Below are 20,540 nucleotides of genomic sequence, written 5' to 3'. Positions count from 1 at the left end.
CAAACTATCTCATTATTTTGAGTGTACTTGCTAAAAAATACATCAAGCAAGCTTATTTCTGATAGTATGTAAATATTGTTAATCCAGAATAATTGTACTGTTGCTGTTAGAAGACTTTCCCTTCTTTACTTTTACTTTGTAGCTAACAAGCTTTATTTCATATAAACATTAAAATGTACCAGTTTATATATGCGCATTGAAATATACAAACAAGAGAAAAAGGTACTCAGTGTATGTATCAAAGTTTACATGACTTAAACATATGATTAATTTTTCAATTGAAAAACTGCATAAGTAACAGAATGTTTAACGAACTTGAAAGTAAAGAGTTTGTGTGCATGCAAGCATGCATGTGTATACATACATGTACACACTTATGGAAACTACTTACAATAATCAATTATCATCAGAATTAGTATCCTACTTAGGATATTGCTATGTATTCTGCTTAATGTTATCTAAGACACTGTCCCAAAGTAATCATCATCAGATTTCACTATATACATATGAAAATTTTTTTTCAAAAGCTTACTTATGATTGACTTAAATTCTAACTTCTTGTCAAACGAGAGAGAGAGAGAGAGAATAATGAAAATATTATTGTAACTTTAAAAAAATGCATACTCTAACAAGAGATGAAGAATATTGATACCACATTCAAATTGACCAGAACTTAGCAAGTGAATAAAAAAAAAATATATAAAAAGAACTAAGCACTTTTTTGTACCGACCTGAACGGTAACTGGAAAATGTGATGCTAGATTCCTCACTAGGAGAAGTATTTGAATATATTTCACGAGACCTTAACCAATGAGTACAAGAAGGGGTTTGCCCAGGTGATTCCCTATACCCCGAGAGATCGTTTCGATGAAGGTTTCGACGTGACATATTTGGGCTTCTGCAGCTTGAATCACATTTCACAGTATAACTCTTACTGAAAACAAATAAAAAGAAAAAAAAAACAATTATTCACATGGAAACAGAATTTAACTAACACATTTAGGAAATTGGTAACGATGATAATAGATACAGAGATGCTTCCTTTTCATCATTTTTGTTTTTACTAATTTAAATGTTAATGTAGATGAAGTAGATTTTCAAATCTTAATATATGTATATTGAAGTATTGGATTTAATATATTGATGGCCAGCTAAATATTTATGACTGAATAGGAAATAGAGCCCCTGTTTTGTAAGACAGACTGAAGCAAGTAAAATTCATGTACTTTTAGAATGAACACTAGCTGTCGCAAGGGTTGAATTCTAGTAGTTTATTCTTTTTTCATATTTTAACTTCTCAATAGAAAGCTATCTCCCTTACTACATTACTCCTACTCAGTTGAGGAGGTTCTTTTGTCTAGTGAGTTTCACAGTAACCACAATAGTGCTGGTGCCATAAAAACAAAGCACACAGTACACTCTGGTGAATTGGCTGGTGTCAGGAAAAGTATTCAGCTGTAGAAACTATTCCAAAGTAGACACTGATGCATGACTCACCAGATCCTATCGAACCATCTAATCCATGCCGGCAAGGAAGACACATTAAATCATGATTACATTCTGTTTGATATATATTTATATATGAGACTTATATACATTACTAAACTAGTTTAGTACCCTAAAAAATGATGAGGTTTATTGGTCTTCCTCCAGTAATTCTTGTTACTCCAAACATTACTTCATTTTCTTCTGCTTCATTTTGTCTTGTTTCAGTTATTCTTTTAACCCAAGACCCTGCTTCTATTTCTTCTTGGTGTCTTGTCATTTTGCAGCAGCTCCCAATTCACCATCAAGCACTAACAATTTGTGATAATTTTCATATATTTTCTACAATTATAAGTAAAGCAATTTCTCTTTGACTGAAAATTTCTTCATTGAAAAGTTGTCTAATTCCTTGCTCTTGTATTCTGACTCCCTTACATTCCTTCATTACTTTTGCTAACTTATTTCCTCACAGCTTCCCTTCTCCCTAAATACATAATAGGTCCCTATATTTTTCACAGAATCAACAGTTTGATATTGCACATTAATTCCTCTCTCTCTTTCATTTACTCACTCACTATATTACTGTTGTAGAGTTTTTACTTCAGTCCATCTTGCTTCTCTTGCCTTTCACTTTTTCACCGACTGATTTCTGAATTGCCTGTTTACCTCTCTGGGTAACTGGACATTTCTCTCTCCCCACCCCATTTATTTATTTACCTAACCAATCCACCTCTCTAAATACTTTGTTTTTTCTCTGCTACCTTTCTCAGTATAGCCACTGCATTCTCCTTCCACATCCCTGCACTATTACAATCATAATAAAATATTTTATTACATGTTAAAGATCAAATTATCTTTAAAATAAAGAGGAAAAAAACTTACCTCTCAGAGTAAGTGTAATCAGTTTTAGGTTCCCTGTAAATAAATTCAATTACTAGTTTAAATAGTTTTTAATTCAACATTAAATATTACATGTATATAATTTCATGAAACAATAAAAAAAAAAACCTTTCAAATATATTGCTGACAATCTTTAACAAAACACTCAATTCTTTAGGAACTTCCTGATAGTTAAAAATCAATATAGTTACAGTGAGAAAGGAAAAGGATTCCTTTCTTCAAAGTAATTACATTTTTTTGTTTTTAAATTATCACTTTCTCACATTCCTACTCCAATTCTAGAGTTCAGCTCAATCCATTAGCATTCCTTAAGGTTATTAGACATGTGTGTGTGTGTGTGTGTGTGTATTGGGTCATCCCATAAACTACATGGTTTTTTCAACTGCATGAGATGGGATAAACTACCTGCATAAACTTGGGTCAATAGGTTCCTCACAAACTTTCCAAGTCTATTCGTGTGCAAGAGAGTGAATATGTGCTCTTCTTTGCTGTCACATCTCATGAATGAACCTTTTTTGGACTGAATAGCGACTGGTAATGAGAAATGGGTTCTCTATAAAAATGTCAAGTGCTAAAGACAGTGAGTAGGGAAAGGAGAAACACTGGCACCCCAGACTAAAGAACATCTTTACCCATGTAAGGTGTTATCTGTTTGGTGGGATATGAAATGTTTAGTCCAGTTTGAACTTTTAAACCCAACCCAAACCAAACGATAAAGGAGATCTACTGCGAGCAGCTTGAGTGGCTTAAGTCAGTGCTAGAAGAAAAATGAACATCTTTAGTTTCAAGATGAAAGATGTTCTTCCATCAGGGAATGGGAAATGATAGTCCATCCATCTGATTATCATTTATTCTGCAGTCTTCAAAATCATTTGGATGGAAAAAATATGAATTCTGTAGACAAGGTCAGAACAGTACTGGAGAAGTATTTTATCATAACAGACAAGTGAATTTTGGAAGGAGGTCCTTGCAAATTTATCAGATAGATGGAAGAGCATAGTAGAAAATGAAGGTTATATTTTAGATTAAAAAAGAACTTTGAAAAATAAATCTATAAAAAAAACCCCACATTATTTATAGGATGACCCTATATATATATATATATATATATATATATAACTTAGAAATTTGAGATGTGTTTCTTACTACCAAAATAGTTATAAATCTATACTAGTGTCTTAAAGGTGAACAGATTTGGCTAGTTTAAATGAAAAATGGTCAAGGAGACATTGGTCATTCATCAAGGTAGAAGCACAGACAGATACATGCTCAGATACATATAAATATTAAAACCCAGAGAGGCATCTTCTTTCCTTTGACTTACTAATCAAGAGTTCAGCATAACCAGAAACCAACTCTTGGAACTCAATAGTCTATGATTAGCTAATTATTAGGATTAAGGTAAATTTGTAAATAACAGTTCTTAATTTCATTTGAGACAAAAATCTGCTCAGCACATCTTCAGTTCAGAGCAAAGTGGAGAAATCACTTCTTCAGTGAATTTTTTGTCTAACAAACATGTGCTCTTTTTCATATTATTGTTTCCAAAATCAGAAGGGCCTGTAGTAAGGTTTGTACTGCACTCCACTTTCCATGATATTTAACAGATAAAAGATGAATTTCCCTCTGGATAAGATGTTAACCACACCAAATGACCTCATACTTATTCCTTTATAGCTGAAGAAAATTAATTGATACTATGTAAAATTTAATATACTGTCTCTCCATAAATGCAACAAGTTAGCAGCATTTGAACTTTTGACTTATGAGGCAGCAAACCAATATCTTATCTGCTTGACTATTTTCCCATTCTAGTTCAACACTTAGTTTTGTGTAGGACCACTCAATATGTTTCAGCAGAATATTATATTTATTTAATCTTTACAAGTTTCAATATAAGAATATATTTTATTATTTGATGCAATACTAGGAAATATACATTTCTCTTCTACAAAATCATACACAGACACACTGCATGCAATAAATATTCTTAAAACTACAACAAAAAAGGGAAAATGAAAACAAATTTACAAATAATTAAGTCATTATTCAAAGTGTGTGTGTGTGTGGGGGGGATGTGGAAAGCTTCAAGCTAAAACAGAAACACTGATTTATTGAATTCATTGTGATATACCACTTGATCATGTTAGAGATAGAGAGAGCAATCAGCAGGATGAAAGAAGATTGACAGGTATGTAAACAGAAATGGGAAAAAAAATGTCAACAGTATCAAATCTACACACAAAAAAAAAAAAATTAGTGAATGGGAGGGGGACCAGTAAAATAGGTGCTCTAATTTTTTAACATATGTTTATAAATAATTACGTAAAAAATATTATAAACTGTTTAAATTCACATATCACATAAAATGATATTAAACGCCATTTTTAAAAATTCTTTTCATTGAGATGCTATTTTGCTGAGGTTGACTTTGCTCTTCAACAAACTGGAGGTTACGAAATAAATAGAAGCAATTTATTTCAGTAAACAAACAAAAAGAAAAAATCTAAATTTTATCTATCATATATATTAAGATGTGAGAAAAAAGTGATTTTTAACAAAATGTTATAATAGGCATAGGAGTGGCTGTGTGGTAAGTAGCTTGCTTACCAACCACATGGTTCCAAGTTCATTCCCACTGTGTGGCACATTGGGTAAGAGTTTTCTCAGGATAACCAAAGTCTTGTGAGTGGATTTGGTAGACAGAAATTGAAAGAAGCCCGTCATATATATGTATGTATATATATATGTATGTGTGTATGTCCCCCCAACATCGCTTGACAACCGATGGTGGTGTGTTTGCGCCTCCGTAACTTAGCAGTTTGGCAAAATTGACCGATAGAATAAGTATTAGGCTTACAAAGAATAAGTCCTGGGGTTGATTTGCTCGACTAAAGGCGCTGCTCCAGCATGGCCGCAGTCAAGTGACTGAAACAAGTAAAAGAGTAATTAAAAACTAGTTCAAAACTTAATTCAGTCCTTTAGCACTCAAAGCAGCTAAGCCTGACCATCACAATACCAAAATTTGCACTAACTTGCCCTACTTGTCAAGTCTGTTGAGCTACCTTTAGTAAGAGGAAAACTTCAACTAACTTGTATGACAAGTCAATGTTTGTATTTCAGTCCCATGATTTCATTTAATATATGTATGCCTTTACGTGTATACATACATACCCACACACAGAGCCAATGAAGAGGACCTAAATGGTTGCTCAACCTGCAGGAAATAAGAGACCAAATCTTTAAATTGCACTCTAGAAATGAAAGCTATATTCAAAGCAGTCCAAGGTGTACTAACTAAAAGACAAGATGGTCATAGTTGGAATGTCTTTGATAATAGGCCTGCTAGATCAGAACTGATGTGGAGCTAAAGAACAACACCACATGAAAATACATATATATGCATTGTTTTATATATATATATATATATATATTATTTATATTGTTTTATATATATATATATATATATATATATATTATTTATATTGTTTTATATATATATATATATAACAATATAAATAATATATAAATATATGCATATATACATACATATATGTACATACCTACATATATATGTATATATACATGCATATATGGGTACAGGACATCAAAAAAACGTTGAACACAAAAGAAACGAAAACATAGGAATGAACTTTTTTTTGAACAACGAAAAAACAAACAAACAGAAAAATGAGACATACAACATAAAGAATATTCTCCTTCTTCAGTTGTCCCTGTTTCAACTACTCCACCTTTCGAAGGCAATGTTGATATATATATATATATATATCTCAACATTTGTTATCATGACAGCACATCTTTCATGGCAGCTATTCAAATAAAAACCACTGGCACTGTCAGTTTGGGTGATAAGGGTTCTAATCGTTCAGATCAACGGAACAGCCTGCTTGTGGAATTAACAAGCAAGTGGCTGAGCACTCCACAAACATACATACCCATAATGTTAAGTTCCCAGGGAGATTCAGTGTGACACAGAATGTGACATAGCTTGCCCTTTGAAATACAAGTACTATTCATTTTTGTCAGCTGAGTGGACTGGAGCAACTTGAAATGAAGTGTCTTGCTCAAGGACACCACATGCCAACAGGAATTGAACTCCTGACCATATGATAATGAGCTGAATACCCAGACCACTTTGTCATGTGCCTTCACTAAAATAGAAGCATGTTCATACAAAGTATCTTGCTCCAAAGATACAAACATAAAGACATTACAAGATTTACTATCAGGTTCTTATCAGTAAAATCTCTCTCTCTCTCTCTCTCTTCTCTTTCATAGACACTATTCCCCAAAAGCTCATCATCATCGTCATATAACATCCGTCTTCCATGCTAGCATAGGTGGGATGGTACCACAAGAGCCAGTCAGGCTGAAGCCTGCACCAGACTTCTGTGACTGCAGTGGAAGGATTTTTACAGCTGGATACTCTTCCCAACACCAACCACTTAGTGCTTAGTGCTTTTTATGTGGCACAAGCACAAGTGAGGTCAGTTTTGGCAAGGTTTTTTACAGCTGGATGCCCTTCCAAACACCAACCACATTACAGTGTGGACTGGGTGTTTTTAAGTGGCGCCTGCACTGACAGGGTCACAATGTACTTGCAAGGCATATAAAAAAAAAGAACTTTTAAGAGGAGGCAATGGGGGAGGTGATGATGAAAAAGTTATAATGAAACAGATACAGGTGTCTTGCTGTAGAGGAAGTACAAGGTTACCCTGCTGGAGAGAGAAAGATCCAGAAAGCAGATGTGCTACTGCAAAGAAAATACATGGTTGCCCAACCTGAGGGTAGTGTAGGAGAAGGAGAGAGAGTGGGAGACAGCAGCAGGATAGAGATGGTGGGAAAATGCTGGGCATACTCATAAGGAACAGGAATCATAATATAAATGAGATGGTTGAGTAAAGGAAGAGAGAGATATAGATGGTGGTAAGTGCCAGGGCATTCTCAAAAAGTTAAGCATGATAAATGGGACGACAGGAATAAATTGAATTTTAGAAAATACCCAATGATGATCATAATAAGGATTGGTAGTGGTGGATGCAGTTAAAAGTGTTGCCTCAAAATATATGTATATTAAAATGTAGAGATTATATAATTAGATCTTGAATTTGCAGATGATCCTGTAGATTAAATAGTCTTGAAAATTTCAATAGAAAATAAATGTTTTTCAAACCTCTTTTCTAGGCACTTAGGGGTCTTGAACTCAATATTATAAGCTAAGGAACAACTCCTGAATTATAAATGGTTCCTGTTGCATATAGCAGTCACTCGCACTATCGCATATCCTTTCATCGCTAGGTGGACTAGGTCAGTGAAAGTTTATGCATGATGTATACTTCATGCCACTCTGCATGCCCTCAACAAAACAGTTGGCAATGATAACCAATGAAAACAGTAAACCATAGTCATCACACTAAACTATTAGTAAAATATTAACCTGTAAAATTTGTGTTATAAAAACAAATAATTAAGTTGTTTGGCTTCAGATTGGTCCTGATCAAGAAGACATCACCAAAGGTATTCCAGCCATGACATTCCTGACTTTTTCCAAGGCCCACTGCATAAAGGACTACACTATTCAATGTATCCATCTTTCATGTGTCACATGGCAAGGATGTGATTTAAGGGAGATTTGGCAGCTATTTCTAGCAGATGAAGTGACCACATAAGAGCTCCCGTGTTAGCTAGTAAATAATGAACTAAATTGGTATGTTATAATGAAAAATCTCTAATATTTTAGTCAATTTAAGATTTCCATAAACCTATCAGTTAATAATAGTAGCCTAACTGAATTTGAAAACAAATACACAAACCTAAAAATAACATAAAACAGTAAAAACGTGACAATTGTCTATGGGTGGTTCCCATCTGCAATGATTCAACTTTCATTTATAGAAAGCACAAAATTTTGAAGTTCATATTACAATGACAACTGACACAGCTTCCACCAGCTTATACTGAAATACTCAGAATGAAGTAGATCTTTGAAAGGAAACAATCTTGTTAAGTAGGAATTTATAATTTTGCGCAGATGTGTCTGTTTGCATGTATTTGAAAAGTGTATGTCTATGTAGAAACTGTGATACAAAACATGATTTTTCCTTTCTTTTTCATTATTATTAAAAGCCATTGAAAATATGTAGATCAAGAGGGTTTTAAAAATAGAAATGTAGATTAACTCTTTTGGTACAAACCCATTTGAAGCCACCTCCCAGTTCTTTGGTACAAAATAGTCCTTTCTATGGTGTTCAAATTAAAATAAAAATGTCATTACAGTTTTATCTAAGAATCAATTGTTATCTTCCAAACAATAGCTTGATGAAAAAAGGGTTGGATATTTAACTAAACCTCTGGAGCTTTGTGAGTGTATTTGGTAGATGGAAACTTGAAGTCCTTGTGTTTGTATGTGTACGTATATTTCTTTCTCCTTGTCTTGACGTCATGTGGTTGTTGTAAATGAATATCATTCATTTCTAATATTCTGCAAAAACCTATCTGACTGTAGAGAAATATTACTTTGTGTAGAGACAGGTAAGAGTTGGTGACAGGAAGAACATCTGGGCATATAAAAGCTACCCTAATAAACTGTCTAACCCATACAAGTACAAGATACACACACCACACACATAAATATATAGTACAGGCTTCTGCACAGTTTCCATCTATCAAATTACATCCACAAAGTATTGGTCAATGTGAAGTAATGGAAGAATAAACTTGAATAACATAACACTGAACCTAGAATCACATGGTTGTGGAGTAAATTTCCTGATCAGCACAGCCAGCTCCTAAACCACTGTTTTTGTCATGAGTTGACATTGATCCACAATGTTAACTAATGTTTTTTTTAATACTTTTCTTTTTTAAATCAAATACCACTGAAGTGAACTGGATGGGTCAACTCACATTTCATTCCTCCAGGTTCAGTAAAATAAGAACAGATTCAATAAACTGGAGGGTGAACTGGCATGTTCTTCAAATCATACTCTGGCATCTTGGAAAGGGACAAAACATTGTATAGTGTTGTGTCATTCCAGATAAGGCATTGTTGAAGACACAGATGAGGTGGTCATGGTGACAATAGGTCATATGAATCAGGACTGACCAATGCTAAACAACAACAATCATTGTTAACATAAGCATTACACCATAAATTGTAAAAGAACGATACAGTTGATTCACTTGTCTTCAGCACTTCACTGATGGATAATGAAAATATTGATAATGAAAAGTATGGCTTGAACATGAAAACATTAAGGGACATAACTAAATATTGTAAACATTTAGCCCAAGTAGTTGAACATCTCTGCTACAACAATACCTAAATAATATTAGTTTCTAATTTCAGCCTAAGGCCAGCAATTCTGAGGAGAGAAGCTAGTCAATTTTGACTCCAGTACTTGGTTAGCATTTTATCATATCAACCCTGGAGGAATGAAAAGCAAAGTTGACCCTGTCAGGATTTGAACTCAAAATATAAAGAGCCAGAACAAATATCACAAGGCATTTTATCCCAAAGCTCTGAGTGTGCCAATCCACTGTGCTAATAAAAAGCAAAATAGAACATTAAGGTGTACATTAAAACATGACCTTAATAGAATGAAGAAAAACAGTAGAATGAAGTTGCAATATTAGAAACTTGATACAATTTAATCTGGTTATTACTAAAGTCCTGTAACACCTTTGATAGGGAAGTTAAAGGGAGAGTATATTTTGCATTACAAACACATCAACACACAATTTTCATGAAAACAATGCTTCTGTAATATGGGATCTGCAAGGTTCTAAGTATGTGAACTTTACAGCATAACTTGTGCATGTTTAATATATATAACATAGTATGTGTTTATATACATATAAATTCAGTATATATGTGCGGTTGTGAGAATTGCATATCTGCTAATTAGTGACACAATTATTTCCTAGATAAAAATATGCAAGGAAAAAAAATATATAAATCATTAAAAAAATTGGCAAAAAGACAAAAAAATGAATAAAAAGAACAAAAGATAAACAAACTCGAAATAATATAACAAGCAACATCACAAATAGCGATAATAATAATAATAATAATAATAATAATGGTTCCAAATTTTGGCACAAGACCAGCACTATCAGGAGTGAGGTAAGTCGATTACATTACCCCCAGTGGTACTTATGTTATCCACTCTAAAAGAATGAAAGGCAAAGTCAACCTTAGTGGAATTTGAACTCATTGTGCTTGGTGTACTGACAGTTCAGCCAGTTCACCCATCTTAGAGATAATGATAAAATTAAAGAAAACAGTAATATTAAATTTTCTTACTCAGTTAGTTGAGAACAATATAAGAAAATAGGAGAAATATCTTTTCGAATGTAACTTTTAAAACCTATTAAAAAAAGGAAAAAAAAAAAGGTGAAAACTATTTTAGCTGCTACCATTACCTACCATGAAGGTTGTTTATATTGATTAAAGAATATTTTTGGAATCAAACATCTTAGATGATACATTTCTCATAGTAATAAATTTTCTCTGAGGGAAAAGGAGTTTATTTGAATGAAGGAGTTTTACTGTGGCTACTTTCTTCCACCACCAAAAATAGACTTCCTGCTGACCCAAACTACCATCTTAAGCAGCAATACAACATCCTACACCAACCCACAACTTTTGAACTTTTCAAATGAAGCCAAAGTTGTGATGTACTTAAGTAACAAGGGAAGGGCGTAAATAAACAAAATTGAGAGGGAAAATATAAATGGGCAGTTGAAATTGTTTTTGTTTATATTTTGCAGGATTTGGCCTTATTTTATTGTGTCTGGGGAGAGTCATTTTCTTATTTTCTGGAAGAAAGGAAAAACAAGTCCAGAGGTATTATCATAGTACCAAAGATCAAGGTCATTGAGCTCACTGTCCACACTGTATACCTATGTAATTTTTGGTTTTAATATTTAACTGAAATTCTGATGTACTTTCCCTTGTCCCTTTTGATATAAATGTTCATTAACTTTAATGACTTTTCTCATTTACAACTATAGTTTCAATTGATTAAAAGTTATGTTCCACTCACTATGTGAAATATGTTAGACTACACCTAAATAAATGGCCAAGTTAACCTCAACAGTAACATACAATACTAATTAGAATAAAGCCTCCAATCAAATGGGACAGTATGATGATAATAACAACAAAAATAATTTCTAACAATGGTACATGGCCATAGTCAACCCCAAATACTTGACAGGGACAATTCTATTCTATTAACTAGAATGTTGAAAGCAAAGTCATTTCTGATTCAGAACATTAAGGGTGTAAATAATTAAGGCAAGGTATTTTGTCTGGTGCTCTACTACTTAAGCTGTTCATATAGGCAAAATGACTCGTACCAGACAGTAAATGGGCAGTTGATATTTATCATTTTCTTTAATCATGCAAGTGAAAAAATGAAAACAAATGCTTTTTTTTTTTAAATGTCTTTTTTCTAAGAACTACACCACTGTACTACAACACCTAATACAATAATTATGGTTTCTTTTAACCGGCAATAAAAAGCAGTTTTGACACCAGAGATTAAATCATTGTACTAAAGTCAGTATATTTGTTGAGCAGTGGATGGATGAAAAGCTAAATTGAACCTGACCTGAGATTGATGAAACTAAAATTTGGTAAACAGCATTTACTTTAGACCTGTATCCTTTCAGCCTTTTCCCCATCTTACTTCAGACAATGCATTGTTAGGATAATTTTTAAACATTAGTATTTTTCAAGTAGCTTTTGGAAAGCACTGTTAGCTTAAAGATGGTATTCTTTCATTAGTTAACATTAGATCAAATAGCAAAAAGCATGGGATAGATTTAAAAAGAGTCACTTTAAGTTTGACGCAATGAAAACAAGAACATAAAATATATTGACTTTGTATCAAAGTTCTTGTTAGTGTAATTCAATCTTGAAACTTAAAAACTGAAAAGCCTTCAACTCAGAATAAGTAGTGAAATGAATACTGAAACACCTGTTAATCATAATTTTTCTTTTCCTGCACACATCACAGGTCACTTTAGTTGGCAAATAAAAATGAAAAACAACAAAAACATATAAAACCAGTGGGTTGAGCATTCCTTATACATGGTATCTGGAAAGTCATTCAAAGGTTTAATATTCTGTATATATCAAGAGAGCACAAAGAGAAATTGATCAATTAGTATACGGTTCCTGTTTTAAATCTTAAATTTCCCTCTGTCCAGTGGTTTAATGACAACTATCTATAGACAAAACATTACAAGAATACTAGTTCAAAGGGAGTTTAAAATTTTTATTTTAAACCTGAACACTCAAATGAGAAATTCATTAAATATTATATTTCATAATTACACTAGAGATTTATTTTTTAAAAATTTTAACATTTTATGAACTATAATTCAGTTGACTACAAGTTTCCAACATCAAAGACTCACTGCATTTCTGATGGCAAAACTGATAAGAGATTGTACAACTTGTGTAAAACAAATATCACAATAGATTTTCATTCAAATACATATAAATATATTCTGCCAAAATATATATAACAGGCTTCTGCACTCTTTCTGTCTACCAAATTCCATTGACAAGGCTATAATAAAAGACACATGACCAAAGTGCCATGCAGTGGCATTGCATATGGAAGTTGCTTGTTTCTTCTTTAATAGAATCTTATTAACTAGCAGAGTTGAGAGGGTCATGGCCTACAAATTCAAAGATCAACAGTTCATATCCTGCTTTCGTTGTGGCATTGTATCCTTGGCAACACTTAACATTCTTGATTGCTTAATTCATCAAGCTTTCACTAATAGCACACATAAGCAAGAGCTGGAGAAAATTAAAATTTGTATAAATGAACTGTTGATAATAGGATAAAAGTTATTGCATGAGGAATCAATGCTTTGAAATTATATATGAGGAAAGAAATGGAAAGCAAATAAGAACGATTTCTGGATGAAGTGCTGACATAAATGATCAGGGAAATGATCAAAAAGTAAAGGAAATTCTCCTCTTGATACAAAAATATGTACTAAATAATGACTTGGGAGTAGATTAGTAAGGCTCACGCCCCAAATTAATGTGAAAAGCAAATGCAGCTATAAAATATCTCAATACATTCATACATATAGTATACTAGAAATGCCTGTTCATGTGTGAACTTAAACACAGGAGGGAGGGAGTGGAAAAAACCTGTGAAACTATTTCTGGTAGAACTATATGAAGCTACAGAAAGATATTAGGGTTAATTTAATCTTTTAGTAACCTTTCATCCAATCAACTTTTATAGCTATTATTATTATCATGTACTTTTTTTTTTTTAGCCAGCAAGACAGAGATACTATAAGAATAAAAGGCAGAAACCAAGGAAGTATAAGTGAAGGGGAAAAGGTTTAAAAAACAACTGAAATGTGCAGGAAAATAGCATCCAATAGTGTGAAAATGTTACCTGGGTGCTGTAAGCACTGTGTTTTCTTCAAATATCTTCATTGTTCCATCAAATGAAAAACACTAATAGAACAACTGTATACTAAATAACTAAGATTCGTAGTCCAGGTTTATTCTAGAATTAGATGAAAAAACTTATTCTAAGCACATGCATTATAGTAACTGCTTATATATATACGTGCGTATGCCAGTTATGTATACATGTCTCTGTGTGTACATTTAGGCATTTATCTGTGTTTATGTCATGTTTTTAGAACTCATGTTTATGTTCAGAGTGAAATTCCTTATTGAGAAAACCGTAGGGCTCTTGAAAAAGTAGATAAAGAACCATGTAAGGCTTTAGTGTTATGTATAAAAGGAAACCCACTCCTAAACAAAACCCTAAACCATCTGGAAGTTAAAAGTAACAGAAACAATATAACAAGGCAATATTTACTGGGATTACCTGTTATGTGATCTGGTAACAAAATTCCTAGAAGAAAAATTCTATACAGTAATCCAAATTCACAAAGAAAAAGAAAGGATAACAATGTAAGGACTTATCTAAATTAAAATTTGAACATTTCACTAAGTTTGAATGTAAATGTGCATTCAATGCTCAGTCTTCAGTTAACCAATAACAAATTTAATTTTTAAGAAAAATTACAAATTATTGCTGAAATTAAATATGAAATTAAGTTCTAAGTGAAACATTTCAAGAAATTAATGATTACTGTATTACATCTACAACTATCAGAATGCATACCAACCACCACTGGAATTCAGTGTCCTACAACAATGTCTAACAGAGTGAAGAATCTCCACAGATCCCCATCCAAAATTTGCAAAATCCTGTATTGTGTGTATGTGTGCACATGTTTATACATATGTATGCCCACATACAAATTTTGAAATTAATGCAAAAGGTGGCATAACTTTTTTATTAACTAACACAGTTTGTTCAAATAGCATATGTTGGCACAGTAACCCTTTTCTTCATCATAGGCTATATTTTAACAATCGCAACACTAACACTGACACACACACACATACATACATACATATATATATATATATATTATATATATATATATATATATAATATATATATATATATATAAAGTTATTCTAAACCCCTAAGAGACATTCAGTGACAATTCTCTAAAGTATACTCTAGAGTACTGTATGTATGTATATATATATATATCAAAAGTAAGGGTGAAAAAATTGGATATTAATTTAATAATACCATCAATTTAACACCAAGTGGTTTTATACATATATATAAATACATATGTATGTATGTATGTATTATATATATATATACACACACACATACATACTGTTTCTCAACTATGTGGTTTGAGGTTGTCTCAATGCTAAACTCTTGAGCAAGTGTGTTTTTGTGTAGCCCAGGAAGACAAACAATGCCTTGTGAATGAATTTGATTGATAGAAACTGTATAAACATCATTATATATATGTATGTGTGTAGGTTGGTATGAGTGTGCACACATGTGTCTGAATGCTTACAATCTGCACTTTATAAACAACAAACAATGACGTTTGCGATCATTCTCTTTCAAGAAATCATTCACTAGTTCTATGCATTTGAAAACATGGAATAAAAAAAATCCCTGACTTAAACAAGTAAGGGTTAGCAACAAGAAGAACATCTGGCTGTAAAACAATGCCTCAATAATATTTGTTGCTGGTATAGAAAATGGGCATAAAATGAATGAATGATATAGATACAGCACATAACTTAGCAACCATAAAATTATTGGTTTTGAGGCTTTCTTAATTTTTTTAAGTAGCTAGTTTTATTTCTAATGTTACCAGCATGGTATTTTAACCTTTCAAATTCATTTTGTTTACTTAACTAAATTATCTTTAACAATTATTTTTGTGTGTAATGCTTCTGTAATTTATTTTTCTTGGTTATCAAACTATATAAATATACAAAATAACAGCTAAATATAATAGAAGACATTGCAACGGATGATACAGACATCAATAAAAACTCCCATCGGACTAAACTAAATCCATAATTTGCTTTGAGAAGTTACAGTATTGAAAATAACCCTCAAATGGTCCAGAAACATGTGACTTTTATTGTTAACTGGATAACTTATGAATTGTAACAGATTTTGTTTAATCATTCTAACAATAAACTTCCAAGTCAGTCCATATATTTTTGCTGAACAAATTAAAGCCAGCTATTTTAGCCAACAAATAACCATCACTGCTGTTATATCTGTTTTTCAAAGCCAATCAAAGTAGAATAGTCTGCCAAAATGCAATATTTTGAACTTGCTGTCTCTTTTGCTGTTTCACTTCAAATTGCCTTGGCCATTTCATCTTTTAAATAAATGAAACAGAATAGTAACATGCTACTAATACATGCTAGTAACTCATGCAATATACAATCTGCATTTTGTAGGTGATGTAAAAATATATGCGTGAAATACTTGTATTTAAGCTTCTCAATTTTCCATAATCACCATCTATATAATAAACAATGAACGTTGTAAGTAATCAGAATAAAAGAAAAGTATTTCATACTTACAGATCAAACCACTCATATACAAGGAAATTGGAAATGTCAAACAGTTCTTGATCAGAATCACTATCTGTACTTTCGTCAAATTTCAAATCTGATCTGAAACAAAAACATTAAAAATGAAAGTGACAGCTCATTTAAATAACAAAAGAATATAATAGGTAATCACAATATAAGGGGAGCTTTTATTTTCATTGGTTTGGTCAGGTGGAAGGGGCTGCCTCAATAGCCTTTGCAGCTCCCATCACCAGTCAGTTCAACTTATCATTTTTCTTGAACAGCTTAGATTACAAACACAAAAAATAAATACAATAGAGTATATATTAGTGTCATTAAAACTAGTTTTGAAAGATAAGAAACAAAACTGAACCAGCTTTAGCTTAATGTAATCCTTACATATATCTCCAGATAGAAAAGAGATTAATATCTTGAGACAAAAAGGTTTCATTTGTTAACATAAAACAAATTACAAGGTCAATGACATTAAGTTGTTTTGACATGCAACATTAGCATGATTTTATGAACAATTACAGTAAATAATGAAAGGGAAGAATATTTTATTTATAATAATTCTATCAAATGATTCAATATTTGTTTATTAAACAAACTTGAAAAATTTTAAAATTAGATTTATACAAGTGAATATAACTTTGATGTCTATTTTTCCATGCCTGCATTGGACCAAATGAAATTTGTTGAGACATATTTTCCACGAGCCAAATGCTTTGTCTGCTATCACCTGTTTTCAAGCAAGGTGATGCTTGTTCATGTTTGATTGCTAATAACACTATATAACAGTGACATTTGTTTTCAGTTATAATGCAATGACACACAATGCTCTCTCCCTCTTTGTATGTGTGTATATACACACAAATAAAAGGCATCTTTTCAGTTTTTGTCAATCAAATTCACTCATGAGGTTTTGGTTGGCCAGGTGCTTGCTATACACACTCCAGGTGCTACTATACACACAAGTGTGCACATGTGTAATTGTATCTCCTTCTTTGTCTTCGTGCATGTATGTTTCTATTAGCACACAGTTCTATTTATAATAATGATTATATTTTCCCAACTTTATTTCCTCCTCTTCTCTGCAGAACTGGTTGACTTAGTTACACATTTGTTTTTCAGAACAAAGTAAAAAGACAATAATTAATCAAGAGCAAAAATATATTTAACATATTCCTCAGTTTCTGTTATTGAGATATAATATATATTATGCATGCATGTGTATGTACATGTTAAGATTTAAAATTTCTGATGTGCTTTATCTGATGGTTGCTCATAGTAGGCTGGTGTGAAACCCATGCAATGAAATCTTAAATGTTAACATAGATACACTCACCAGCAGTATATAGAAAATAACTTAAAAGAGTGTGTTGAACCGAAGATAAACTTGAGTATTTTTTTTTTAAATGCCTAGCATATGTTTATTATCAAAGCAGAAAATGTCAAATGCAATGATATAGTTAGTGCATAAGTGTATTAGTGAACACACCCAAAAAATACATATATTCATCTGTCTGAATAGAAAGAATAAAGATCCATGCCACAAGTCAGTTTTGCTTCAGTAAGCCTATGATCAAAGGTATTCCAGCTGTAAGCTACTCTGTCTTCTTTTCCTATTATCTATTCTGTCCTTATTTTTTCTGTTTAAAAAGGGTATCATTTAAGAGATTTGACTGTGATTGCTAGCAGGTTGAGTGACTACAAAGAGGCTTTGTTATTTTTTTTTTATTAGTTTTTGGGTAATATCACTATTAAATTTTGAATTAGCACAAAATATTAACTAGCATGTCCACACACACACACAAATTTTCTACTGTATTATTAATATTACAGCCTTTTTTATTTATTTAGTTACTTAACAGAGCTGTTCAGATGTGGTGTTAATGAGAGTGCTTTCACTTCTTGGACCCTCAACTCATAACGGAGTTGTAAGGATGCCAACATGACATATAGCAGGTGTTTAAGCCCTCTCCAGGTTTGGACAATTGCTTTGCACCCTTGCAGATATGGGTGGGGTGTAGATAGATAGATAGATAGATAGACGGAGAGAGAGAGAGAGAGAGAGTCTATCCCAATACTGGACAGTAATTTTATAAATCTGAAAGGATAAAAGGCAAGATTTGAACTCAAATGACAAACTGCAGTTGCAGTGAATACTGCAAAGCATTGTAGCCAGCATTCTAAATTCAACGAACTTGCCACCTGCATTTGTAATCTACAACTAATTTAACATCCTTGTATATCAGATGTCACTTATTTGCTTGGTTCACATATACATACATGCTAACAAATATTCAAATTACATAAAGAATATCAAATAACATTTAAATAATCTAACAGAAGTTAACAACTTGTAGAAAAACAATTATAGACAATGTTGGATAGCATAATCCTTTGGCATGCTGATTACTCTGTCAAATGCAATGCTTATTTACTCCGATTGTTTTGAATAAATTGTGTATTATCTTGTAGCTTCAAAATGTCAATGACGTGATTATTATTTTTAGAATGACATTGTAGGGTAGGTATGAGAGGCCAGATACACAAGGTAGTATCAAAAGGTTCCTGGATTAGTTCTGCAGTGTGCCAACAGATGGCAGTGAGAGCTAGCAGTGACCTTCATGAGGCAGTGTGCAGAATGACATTGCTGTGTTTACTTTGCAAGTTGTGAAATTTGTGTTTTTGTGATCGTGTGTATGCTGTAGTCTGCGATTTTGTTATAGACAGGAACAAAGAGCCAACATGAAATTTTGCATTAATCTTGGGAAGTCTGCTACAAAGAGATTGAGCATGCTTTGGCAAGCTTACAACAATGAGGCAATGGGTCGTACACAATGTTTCGAGTAACATGGGCGCTTCAAAAATGGAAGGACATTCCTTGAAGATGATGAGCAATCTGGAAGATCTGCTACGAGTATCACCCCCAGAAATGTGGTATTATGCATCAAGAATTCGTCCCCTGGGGCTCTGCTGTCAATTGAGAGTCCTACTGCGATGTTTTGAAGTGTTTGAGGGAGGACATTCAGCGAAAGCAACCGGACCTGTGGAGCATGAAGAACTAGATTCTTCACAGAGCTCTCCTCACTCATGAGATTTTCACCAAGAACAACATAGTATTGCTTCCACAACTGCCCTATTCACCAGATTTAACAGCTGCCGACTTCGATTTCTTCCCCATGATGAAAAGGCAGCCCAAAGGTCGTTGCTTTAACACTGTTGTCGAGATCCAGAGCAAATCACAGAAGGTCCTTGACTTGCTTATAGAAAATTACTTCCAGACCAAATTTCAAAAGTGGCAGGAATGCTGGGACCAGGTGACTATTTTGAAGGAGATAATGTTAAAACTCAGGAAAATAAGTTATTTTTTATTAAACATAATTATTCCAGGAACTTTTTGATACCACCTTGTAGTTAGTTTGAAAATAAAACAGGTAGAATATTAGAGATAGAGTATTAAAGAAACATATAAACATGGTGGAAGAGAAGACATCAGTTGTATTAAAAGAACTAGACTACATAATCATGGCATTTTGATTCAGTGAATTTAATTATAAAGTGTTAAGAAACACAAAAGAAGTCTAATAAATGTGAATGGACATACTTAAGACTAGTTACATGGGGAATAATTTACTGAAGCCATTGAAATTTAATTGCATTCATCACTATCATAATAATTACAATAATTATTGTGGTGGACTTACTGTCTTGTTATTTCATTCAACATACTGAAAACAAATCACTCTAGAGTCAACAAACTGAATACCAATCCTTTAGCTGCAAGCTTTGCTGTGTGGTTTAGAAGTTTGTTTCAACCATATGGTTTCACATTTAGTCCCACTGCATGGCACCTTGGACAAGTGTCTTCTAATGTAGCCCTAAGTTACCCAACACCTTGTAAATGAATTTAGAAGAAAACTGTATGAAGCTCATCACTTTATATGTGTGTGTGTGTGTCTGTGTGTACCCTTGTCAGCATGGAAGGCAGACGTTAAATGATGATGATCTACAATATTGCCTTTATAATATATCTGATTATATTAATGCCAGTACTTAACTGGGACTGATTTTTGTCAAACTTGGAAGCGTGAAAGGCAAAGTTGACCTGAGTAAAATTTGAACTCAGAATTTGAAGGGGTGTGACTAAATC

General features: G+C 32.7%; 1 protein-coding gene across 7 annotated transcripts in view; it reads right to left on the bottom strand.

Moving 5' to 3' along the window:
* Positions 1-20,540, bottom strand: part of LOC115212367 (SUN domain-containing protein 1) — a 103,070-nt gene that overhangs the window by 24,636 nt on the left and 57,894 nt on the right. For 4 of the 7 annotated variants that reach the window (XM_029781246.2, XM_029781244.2, XM_029781242.2 and 1 more), the window contains exons 2-4: positions 16,391-16,483; positions 2,368-2,400; positions 732-934 (exon numbers count right to left, since the gene is read on the bottom strand). In XM_029781246.2, coding sequence (XP_029637106.1) covers positions 732-888 — 157 coding nt within the window. In that variant the 5' untranslated portion in view covers positions 889-934; positions 2,368-2,400; positions 16,391-16,483. Of the gene's footprint in view, positions 1-731; positions 935-2,367; positions 2,401-8,219; positions 8,337-13,844; positions 13,959-16,390; positions 16,484-20,540 lie in introns of those variants that run through there. The other 3 variants (XM_029781245.2, XM_036502967.1, XM_036502968.1) reach the window with 2 other exon arrangements.

The sequence above is a fragment of the Octopus sinensis genome, linkage group LG5, assembly GCF_006345805.1.
Source record: "Octopus sinensis linkage group LG5, ASM634580v1, whole genome shotgun sequence".
Lineage (NCBI taxonomy): Eukaryota > Metazoa > Mollusca > Cephalopoda > Octopoda > Octopodidae > Octopus > Octopus sinensis.
This window is presented reverse-complemented; position numbering and strand designations above follow the sequence as displayed.